The 11,225-nt window shown below is 42.2% G+C and overlaps 1 protein-coding gene across 2 annotated transcripts in view; it reads right to left on the bottom strand.

Annotated features, from left to right (window-relative positions):
- The window catches only part of bach2b (BTB and CNC homology 1, basic leucine zipper transcription factor 2b), a 76,258-nt gene extending 65,419 nt beyond the window's left edge, over positions 1–10,839 (bottom strand). The window contains exon 1 of one of the 2 annotated variants that reach the window (XM_035678564.1): positions 10,653–10,839. In XM_035678564.1, the coding sequence (XP_035534457.1) occupies positions 10,653–10,691 (39 nt within the window). In that variant the 5' untranslated portion in view covers positions 10,692–10,839. Of the gene's footprint in view, positions 1–5,166; positions 5,374–10,652 lie in introns of those variants that run through there. The other variant, XM_035678565.1, reaches the window with a different exon arrangement.
- Between the last annotated feature and the right edge of the window lie 386 nt (positions 10,840–11,225).

Raw genomic sequence — 11,225 nt, forward strand, 5'->3', positions numbered from 1 at the left:
GGGGGGGCTGCTGTGTTGCTCATTCACTTTTAACGTGTTTGCTGCACATGAAGAGGTCCTCATACTGCCGGTCCTCTGCCCCCCTCCACCCGCAGTCCCCTAACAAAAACATCCTGAGGGTCCCAGTCGATCGGCTCGCGCGGTAAATGAGCCACCAGAAACCGCACTCACTGCTGGAAAAGACTGACTCTCACACTTGTGTAACACACAAAAATATTTCCCACAGCCAAACATGGCTGTCACTTGAATATGCAGATTAATACACCCCTAAAGCAATGCAGACTCTGGCCATGGCACCATCTGCCTCGGCTTTTCCTAATCACCTCAGCCAGATGGGCTAGCAGATCTTTAGGAAGCTTGTTTTCCTGCTCAATAAAAACGTGCCACTGTTTTTTTAATCTAAAACAGGAAAAGCGGTATCATTTTTGCCTTTGAGCAATCCCAGGTGAAAGTACAAGATTGCTGAGCGTTTCAGGTTTAAGAACCTACGCTGCCGACCAAATACCAGAGGGAAATGTCTGTGAAGGGCAAAAAAGGTAATATCGCTGTGGAAGAGGAGAAGAAAAAAATCATATTCAGAGCGGTTCACAGTCTGTTCAGTAGGTAGGGCTGAGTTAATGACCACACACACACACACACAGCTTGACAATTCAATGAGCAGTCTGAATCAGCGGCTCTTTCTCACTAAAATTTGAGCCTCAGCACATCTGCTCCATATGAAGTCTTCATCTTTGGCTTTTTGCCACATCAGGAAAAAACTGCTTGTTTTTTAGCTATGCTGTGCAAATCATTTTATTTCTCTGATGAAAGTCGAAATTAAGGTTCTGCATCGCTACGACCGGTACGAATCAATGAAATGAATCTTTTTAATTTGATTTCTTCTAGACAACTCGGAGGCGTTGGAGCTTCACTGGTGGCAGGATTTGCGGGTTTCAGCCTGTTTATTTGAGATCTCAAACCTCAGCCGACAGCAGCTGGGTTGTTTTTACGTCCCTGCACGGAGACAGGCTATAGGTCGAACATTCCAGAGCTGAGGCCTGAAATCCTGAGAACAGCGCCTGAAGTAAACTAGCTCCGAGACAATGGTGAGAGGTTGAAGGTGAGGAGAGTGGGGCCTTTGCAGCTACTAATATATTCCTGGGAGATTTCTAAAGTGCTCCGACGCCAATTGCCCCACATAATGGTTGCCATGGCAATGGGTCCTCAGATTCAGGGCTGCGGTATAGAAATGAACCGGCAGAACAATGACCTCCCCAACTTCCACCGCGTTACGGAACATTTTTCAGCCTGCTCCTTTTTCCGTTCTATGTCAGAAGGTAAGTAAACTCTCGATTTACCGAAAAGAAAATCCGCTTTTGTCCGTGTTCCGTTTCCGTCTCTGCTGTTCCCATGATCCATGGCTACAGCCCCAAACTTCCTAAAGCTTTTTTTTTTTCAAAGGCATCTTTTCAGCCTACAGTCTTGACAACACAGTAGGAATTTACATGCATCAATAGCTTGGAGGAAAACAACATCCTTAACAGAATCCACAAGTCTGGATCCCCTTGGAAAGGTCATTTACATTTTAGGAAGAGCAAAATAATTGGGAATTTCTATCTATATTTGAAGCAGTTGCTATTTATAAAGCCTTTTTATCAATAATCCTTTAAGCAATTTGAAATTAATTCATTCTAAACTAGTACAAGAGAGAAAGAGAACAAAGGAACGCAGAGAATCCCAGTCTTTTGAAAATCTACACAGCTGGAGACTCGGGGGTTGCCTTAGAAGTGTGCGATGTCACACTGAAAGAGGGAAACGTGGGTAAGCTCTGAGCGCCATACTGCCCACGGGTATGGCTTTGGCACCCAGGCCTTCCTTGGTTTAAGGTTGTGAACAGTGCTGACAGCTGGGGGTGACATCCCACTAATAGACCCCCCGGTCAAAACAGTCAACAAAGGCTAGATGCCACACAGCATCAAATACTGAGAGGACAATAAAGCTCAGGAGTTTGGCTCATACATCAATCAGTAGGAAAAAGGTGACACTCTAAGTAGGTCTGGAAAAAATGTCATTAAAGTGGCATTCCACTGAGGGTTTACTCATCATGGTTAGTACGACTCAGCCAGTCAACAGTTGTTTAATGACCTCTTTGGCTCTAGAGGAGCTTTGTCTGTCTGACGCCTGATGATGTAACAGCAGTGTCATCAGGGTTATCTCACTTTGGCTTGAGACTTCAAATTTAAAACAGGGAGGGTCTAAAGAACTAGTGACAAAGTTCATCAGTGTGTCCTTGCAAAATAGGTGGTGCTAGTTGCTTGGTGAGGTAATGACTACTTGTGAGGCTATTTTGGGAACTACTACTACTATAGCTGGAGAGCTAACCACTAACACTACATTTACACACATACAAAGTAGTAGGTAGTCTCTGGCCTCTCATGAATCTGTAGTTCTGTGGGTGTGATGGTCTGAGCACGTCACATACTCTCTCTGACTGGATGGTTGTATTCCGACGAAGCCCCCGTCAAATCCTAGCTTCAAATCAGCCATCTAGCTTCTAATCAACTAGCTAGCTTCAAATGAAGAACCTAGCTACAAATCAGCTACCTAGTTTCAAATCAACTACATACCTAGGTAGCTTGGTCACTAATCAGACAATAAGTTAGCAAGTTCATTCATACGTATTTGTTCCATTGTCTCCAGTCCCGACTGTTTGCAAACCATGTCTTTTTGGACTCTCCAGCTCTTTAATATGCAGCTTTAAAGTGCACTTGGTAAATCAGCTGACACAATGGGCACTTTTACAGTACACACAAGAGATCTATTGTACAATAATGATAAATAATTAATAACCTCAGAGCTGTGGTTTTGAGGTTTTTTTCCCGATAAACATGGTATCCTTGTATAAATCTTCCTATGGAGCATTACCTCCCATCCCCCCATGAACATACATGGCAGCATAGAAGCACAGTTACCAGAAACAAAAGTCACACATGCACAGACGGAGGATATACAGCCTCTTGACAGCTCTAACTGGAGTGGGAAGACAGGCTATAATGGAATCTAAATAACACTTGTGCCGGCTCATTAAAGTTGCCCTGCGTGCTTGGTCATTAACTCTCCTCTTGTCTGACCTTCATCACTCAATGTGGGGTGGAAATGGTTACCACTGCAGTGTACAGCCTTGTTTCCAACACGCTTAAGAACACCTTACGAAGACAGACTGTGCTGATTTATGCCCTGTGAGAGTGTCACCGCTTTTTATAGGCTGTAAAAATTATTAACCTGCTGAATATCTTCTAAACACTTCAATTCCTCAACGGAAAATATCTCTCATGTAAAAAACGCCTTTGCCTGCAATCCTAACGCTGCTTTTAAAGAAGAAAGTTAAATAAAAATATATATTTTTTACACCTCAAGCAGTACTCATTGGGCATGACTGCCACTGGCTATCAGCCAGTGAGTCAACACTGAACCTGATAGTAGCATCCCACGCCGGTCCAACTCCAAAATTAGCTCAGATTCAATTATTGATGCTGGATAGACATGCTTTCTCTCTCTGTCTTCAGTTGCACAACAAGACTAAGAGTGAATAGCCATTTGAGCGCCTCTGTGGGGCTGTAAGACACAATTGTGCTTATTATAAATAATGTCTGTATGCTAACATGCTTCCAATGATAATGCTAACTGTAATGTGGTAAATGTGCATTGTTTTCATGTTAACATACACATTTATTAATTAGCAATAAATATAAAGCACAGCTGAGGCTGATGGGTCATTAGTTTTGCAGATTTGAGTCACAAACCAAAATACTGGACTAATAAAACCTGACCTGATGATGGTGCATGACAAAAAGTCAGTGGTTCACCAAAATTATTAAAATTCATCATGTGGGCACCATGAATGTCTGTACCATATTCCATGTCAATTCATCTAATAGTTGAGATATTTTAGTCAGGACCAAAGTGGTGGACAGACTGACCAACACTGCTATCCCTAGAGCCACACTGCCAGCGTGGCTAAAACCAAATGGAAAAGAAGAAAAAGAAAATGGACACTGGCACCACAAAACCATCCCTAACCATAACATTTTTCTCTGTGCTGATGCTAAAAAAATATAAGTTGCCAGTGAAGGCTGCACCAGCTCACAGTGTACTTCTATGCACAGCCTACAACTATGTGAATATAGGAATGCTTTGAGGGACTGGACAACTATTCTTTCATTCACATATAAAATAATTACAATCAATTCTGATCATTCTGCCTCCAGCTTTTTTATTGATTTTGTAGGTAAGGCAACTATCCAATTAAAGTTTAGTCAATAGACTAAGAAAAAAGAAAACTTCCTGCACGTTCAACTGCAAGAATGTGCTTTCACACTCAATCAGTGTAATCCGCAAAATATCATTTATTAAAGATGCAGTAGGTCACGTAAAAATATGTTTTTGTCATATTTGCTGAAACTTTCACTATATCCTGACAGTAGTACATGAGACAGGTAGTATGGGAATTGTTTAGGTTCCTTTGACTCATCTTAGTGCTCCGACACTAATTAGAGCCAAGAAAGATATCATTCCCAGGTTGTCAAATACCGATTGATTGTTTTTATTCAGGCCCGGTAGATTCTTTAAATTTTATTAGGAACACTATATGGACTATATAGAGGAACCTGATTGTTTCACACACTATCTGTCTCATGTACTACAGCTAGGATATACTAAATGTTTCAGCAAATATGACAAAAAGTTATTTTTTATAATGTTACCTACAGCAGCGTTAAGCAAAAGGTTCCAGCTTCTCAAATATGAAGATTCGCTGTATTTCTCTGTTTTACAATATAGTAAATGTTTTACTATTTTGGAACATTTTATGGATGAAATGCTTAATTAATTTATTGAAAAAATACTTAATAACCAATAGATTTATCCATTCTAAAAAAAAACATATTCTCTCAGGTATGAAACTACAGCAGACCCCCACCTCTGTGCAGCGTAACTACCTTCAGGCAACTACTCATACTGTATCACTGCAATGCTAAATACAAGACTGACATGCCAAATCCAGACTCCCCTGCAGGGATATTAACTCAGAACATGCATCTGTCAGAGGAGCTAGTCCGTCCGTATGAAGACCGCATACGACTGTCTGATCATGCAGATTAAAAAGGTCAAACTGGGACTGTAACTTGCCTCTTTTCAGTGTTTTTTTATTCGCCTGTGGTGTCTACTAAAAAGTCCTGTCTTGTCCTTAGTGTGACAGCAGTCCTGGGACGAGCTGGCAGGCTCGACATTCCTCCGCCCTCTGGTAGGACCTGCAGTGTATTAAAATAAATCTGTGCACACGTCCCACCCCAACATGCTCGCTAGACATGACCTTATACAAGGCTAGCACCAGCACGTTCTTCTGTCTGCTGCCCTGTGAGCAGATTTTAGCTGCCCTGCTGCCCCTGGCCTTAACCCCACCCGCCTCACTCAGCCCGCAGCCCCCACTGCTTTTGGCCCCCACCTCTCATGTGTTTCTGTGTACATGATCTCACATGACTCAACAAAACCCTGGGCTCGGAGCAGGGCTGTCCAGAGCTTTTTCCCAAGAGGGGAGGAGAAGATTGACTTTGTCAAAGGGACCTGGAGCGCTGCCCTCGACTTGGCTCAAATTGCCCCACTTGTCAGACCTGATGGATTTTGGCTAAAAATAAAAGCAAAAAGGGGCCCTTGACAGGCGGATGAATGAACTCAGTGGTGCTCCTCCTGCTAACCGAGCCGCCACATCGTGCAGCCGTCTCCGTGTCCCTTGACGCCTGAAAGACGGGGATGGCGTGCACAGCCCTAAAAGCACTGTGTTTCACAAACAAAACATCCCCTTTTCCATGTGCGTTGGGGGAAATTCGGCGAAGGGGTAGAGCAAACGCAAGATGAGCCAAGTGAGTAGGAATTCCTGCGCTGCCCCCCCCCCTTTACCCCGCCCCACGCACATTCCCCTACCACATTCATAGCAGAAAAAAAAATCTGAGCAAAACAGAGCAGCAGCAGCAGCAGCAGGCTGGAAGGGAGGATCATAACCCAACCCAAACAAATACAGCAGCAGACAAGTCTGTGGGGTTCTCCCTCAAGGAGATTAAGTCTTGTCCGGATCACTCTAAACAAAAAAAAGCCACTTTACAAATGTTTGTTTGAATGGTACAGTAGGTCATTTGGCAACTTTTTATCTGTTCTTATGTTTGAACCCTATAGGCTTATAAAACCCTATAGACCCACTTAATTACAACCAGTAGTTCCTGTTTGCTAAGTGAGCACGGAAAAGAGTAGTTGTTATTTTTATTTATTACTTAAACGCTACATTCCACTGTTGTTGTTTTTTATATTCAAATGTTTTAAATAGAGGATTATACGTTCAAGTAGATGGGATTTGTTGTTTTGTCTTTGCTTTTTACCGTGGTATGAAATTGAGGGTTGAGAATCGTGGAATTTCTCTGGTATTGTGACATCCCTATTCCAGCAGTATGTCTATGGTGCCGCTAAGAAGAATGGGATGATGTACAAGGGCTCAGTATGCTTTAAAATAATGTTTGTCAGACTGTCCAACAGTGTCTGAAACACCTTCCTCCACACCTTTCTGATGTTGGACTTAGGGGGGGCTGCGTCTGTCAGAGTTTGGTGACTTTCCAAACTGGCAACCCAACAATCATCCACTGGCCAGGTCTTTTTTAACTCTCCTGCAACTACTTTTTCTGGGTGTACAACCCAACGCAACCTTGTGAACGCCTCTGAGGAGAGACTGTCTGAAAGTGTGTGAATTGACCCTGATTCCTTACATCTCGACCCTGTCTATGATGGCTGGCTTTTCACCTCAGTCAGAAAACACTGCGGTCTTAGAGGTGTTCTGATGACACTTTGTATAATCCCATCCAAAATCTAAATCACGCTCATGGGACACTACAGGTTTGCAGAGGGACCCGTGTGCAAGGCTCCTTTAAATGTTCCTATACTGTTTGCCATATGTGCGGCTCGTACGAGGTCCACACGGGTGTTCCAGAATGCCATCTGGATCCTATCAGAGACCACAAATACAGATGTAGTGAAAGCGCTTGGTAGCAGTGCAGACCGCCTAGCCTAATGAATGGGAAGAGCACATTTTCAACCCCTGCAACAGGTCAGTGGCAGGCGTGGGCTTCACCTCGCCTCACACACGCACGGAGCAGAAGGCAAGATCAATTGTCGGAGAGAGGTTCCGCCTTGCACGCTACCCGAGAGTGTCCCAAAATATCCCTCCTCGCCGAACAAAAGAACAAAATGGCAAGAGGTGATACGTGATACAGCAGAGTTAAAAATAGACTCACTGCTGACGGATAGGGCAGTGTTTCATGACCTCTGCATAGCGCTCTTGGTTTACACCCCAAGTAGCTGTGGCTAAGACTTCTATGGCTCAGCTCAGGATTGGAAGAAAAAAAAAATTGCACCATTTATATATGCAGAAATAGGATCAGGAAGCCTCACTTCTATTAGGATTTTATGTAGCTTGGAACTTGAGAACAGAGCGAATCAAAAGTTCTCACGCATGTCAAAGCAAAAGAACGTCCTGTTTAGGGGATTCAAAGGGTCTCATGGTATGTGAAGCATAAATGATCTGCCTGAGAAGACAGAGAAGTCCACCTTTTCAGGGGGAGGGATATTTCTTTTGTTTTGATGTCACCGCACATGGCATACTACATAGAGGATCATCAAAACATTACATCATGCAGGAAAAATCCATGAGAGAGGCTGCGAGCTGTTCGAACTGTGGTTTGCTGCACATCAATCAAAGCTCAGTGAGAAAAGAGAGGAATTAGGGGGAGAGAGGTCCTGAAAGCCACTTGTTTTCTTGCAAAGTGTTAACAGGCCGCATCAATTCAGAGGATCAGACGTCTGAATCAGGCTCTGGAGGTGGTCTTTGCTCCAGGTCAGGCTAAAAATGAAAAATGCCTCACTGAGGAAGGAAAACAAGGTGTTGCTTCTGATCTAAGAACTTATAACACCGTCTTTTTTCTTCTCTTCCAAACGTGTAAACAGGCACATTTGTGACTGAAGGACAGCATGTATTCATACTAAATTGATTGATTCAAAGACATTCCAGAGGTATAATGGGAATCATTTCTCCCACTCTGTGTCATAAGTGCATGCAACATGCCTCAGAGTGACAGGAACAATGGTCTCTTTCACTGCCTTTCGCCAGGCTGGAGATGGGGAGGTGCATCATGGGAAGCAGACAGGCAGACAGTCTCGTACAGTTGAGCGCGGATACTTCTGAGAGGCCTCGCACAAACCCGGGCAACAAGCAGAGGCACTTAAACTCTCCAGATATGGGCCATGTGTGAATTATGTGCTTGGATTACTCCTGCTTTGTAAAACACACGCTGCTCAGCCTGCATCAGAGGGCGGGCAGTTCCCAGACATCTCACAACTCCTGATTTTATGTAAGAAAATATAAAGTGTGATTTTTTACATATATTTTTTTACATGTTCTGCCTTATTTTTTCTAAGATAATGTCACATATTTCAGGACAAGATGAATGAACTCAAAAAACCTGTAGAAATTTAACTTAAGTCAGTGCCTTTAGAAAAATATCCTTAAAGAAATAATGATTTTGAAACTCTAGAATCCCTTGAAGTCTGTATTCTATTGCACAAAAAAATTATTAAATAAGTAAATAAGTATAGATTTTCCTGACAAACTAAATGAAAATGTGTCGAGAATGCTGTTAGAAAACCCCTTGGACACTTGGGATACTAATATAATGTTCCTGAAACGGGACAGTAACTTTTATTTATTACATTTACTTTTTCTTTTGGCATATTCGTCCCCTCCTTTTTCTCCAGTTTTTGCCTGACATCATTTTAATAACCACACTAGATTCAACTGACAGGAGCAGGAGACATTTCGTACATGCATTTTTGGTATTTCCTAAACCTCTAGGTAGAGTAATAAGAAATACTGCACAACAAGACACTAAACTAAAATGCTTATTTAACCCTGCAAAGATGTTCCAATTCTCTAATTATTTAAAGTCATACGGTGCAAGATTTTCTTGAAAACAATGTATAGACTCATACAAATAATCCCTCTCTTCTGACCCACTAGCAGTGTGTGGCGGTGTCTGTATCTGCAGAGACCCTGCAGCCTTCTGTCTGTATTTTCTTATTTTGCTGTGTTCTCACTAACATCGCTCCATCTCCTCATTTGAATGGTGCATTTACAGCAATTGATTCTCACTAGCCTTTACGCTCATGCTATTTTAACACAAGAGCTGTGTTCATCTGGCATTATAAATGGGGGGGGGGGAGACTAACATTTGCTGGCGCTCTTTCGTGGATCCAGATGTGGCTCACATCAAAAGGTAGTCCTGTGACCTCAGCACTCTGGGGTAAGGAGTCATGGACTTGCCTGGTTGCTGTTGAGATATTACTAGTAGTAAGTGCTCACCCAGACATATATCACATTAGAGGGAAAATAAATCATCATTACATTTCTTTTTGGTAATTACAATGTTACCAAAGAAGTTCACAAGTAAACACAAACACCGAAGAGATATATAGTGATCTCTCAGCAAAAGTGAATTAGGATTCCAGCTGGACTTTCAGAGATATGTATTAGTGGGAGGTCCAGAGCAGCATGCCACAGCCAGCAGAAGTAAAAGTATCCACGCTGAGCTGGTCTCAGGGCGCGACACGCAGATGCCAGCGCTCCACGTGGTCGGGGGCTAAGCAGTCTGACAACTTGTAGTCCTACTACAGCAGCTTTAACTCCACTACGCACACTAAGCCACCAACTCTGGCTATGAGACTAACAGCTCCAGGACAAAGCAGGCCTTTGTGTTTGCTGGTAGATTATTAAGACCTCAGAGATAAGAGTTCTGACTTTACACACACGTGCCTTAAAGAGATTTGTAGGCAGCACGTCACTTTAGAGTTATAGTTTCCGTTTTCACTAGCACATAGTGGGATTTTCTTGATGTATTAATAGAGGCAAAGGGTTAAAAATGAGAGTTTCCTTTTTTTATTTTGTGAGTTAATTGCTGGAGTTGTTAATGGTTATGAGGCTTGTTAAAGATTCACACCGGCATAGGAGAGAACCAAAGGCACAGTTGGATTAATTATCATTGAATATTAAGTATTCTAGCACCTGCAAAGGAAGTCAGAGAAGGAAGCTTTATTTCCTTTGCAACACTTAGTTATAAATGGAAATGCACACTTTGTTAAAAATGTATTAGTTTCGAGCCGTGCGGTTCTCTCTTGTTGTTTGAGAACACGCAGTGATATTATGAGCCTTCCAGCGCCTTCCAATTGTCTGTTTTAATGGAGAATTTTAGCTTTTAAACTTTAAAAGTTAAATTTTTTACCTCAAATAGAAGAAAAGAGTGTTATCTTACAGCAAAATACATAAATAAGTAAGCTTTGTTGCTGCTGGGAGTCTAAATCATATGTCAAATATAAATAAATACAGATGATGAATTAAAAGAATCAGACTACAGCGCCGTCTGAGTTTTTGTTTGCGTGTGTCACTGTGATAAATGTTTGCCTCGGCTTCACACAGCCTAACCACAACAGGAAAAAATAAAGAAACAGCCTTCCTGTCAACAGAAAAAGATGTTTTGACATAGAGAAACAAAAGGTGGAGTGGGTGCGGCATTAATGTTACTTACAGACTTGTCCTTCATCTCCTGATGGTGATTAGTGATCATTTATCCACGAGCAGCATACACGGTCATACACAGACACATCCACATCACTATCAGTCAGAAAGAGGTCATGATTGGCAGGTTGGCGGTGCGCGGGGAGGACGTCCCTGCAGTGTGACAGACAGACCCTCCTATCATCCACAATTACTCATCCAATGTCGCAGGAAAGCTACAGAAACACATACAGTTTACATAAATGCAAAGATCCAAACACTGATTTTGTGACTACAAGAAAGTTCTGTCTGTGAAATAACTGCTAGATCTGCAACGATTTATCAATTAATAATCAATTTGGCAATCGACTAATCATTTAGAGACCGAAGAAATGATTCCAGCTTCTCCAATGTAAATATTTTCTGCTTTCTTCCATCCTCTATGACAGTAAACGGAATATCTTTGGGTTGTGGACGAAACAAGACATCTCAGGATGTTAGCTTGGGCTCTGTGAAACACTGATCAACATTTTATGGAATAATAATCAATTAATCAAGTAATGATCAACAGGTTTATCAATAGTGAAAATAACTGTTACTTGCA

This window comes from Morone saxatilis, unplaced genomic scaffold (assembly GCF_004916995.1).
Source record: "Morone saxatilis isolate NCDOM2014 unplaced genomic scaffold, NCSU_SB_2.0 Contig7, whole genome shotgun sequence".
In the NCBI taxonomy this organism is placed as follows: Eukaryota; Metazoa; Chordata; class Actinopteri; family Moronidae; genus Morone; species Morone saxatilis.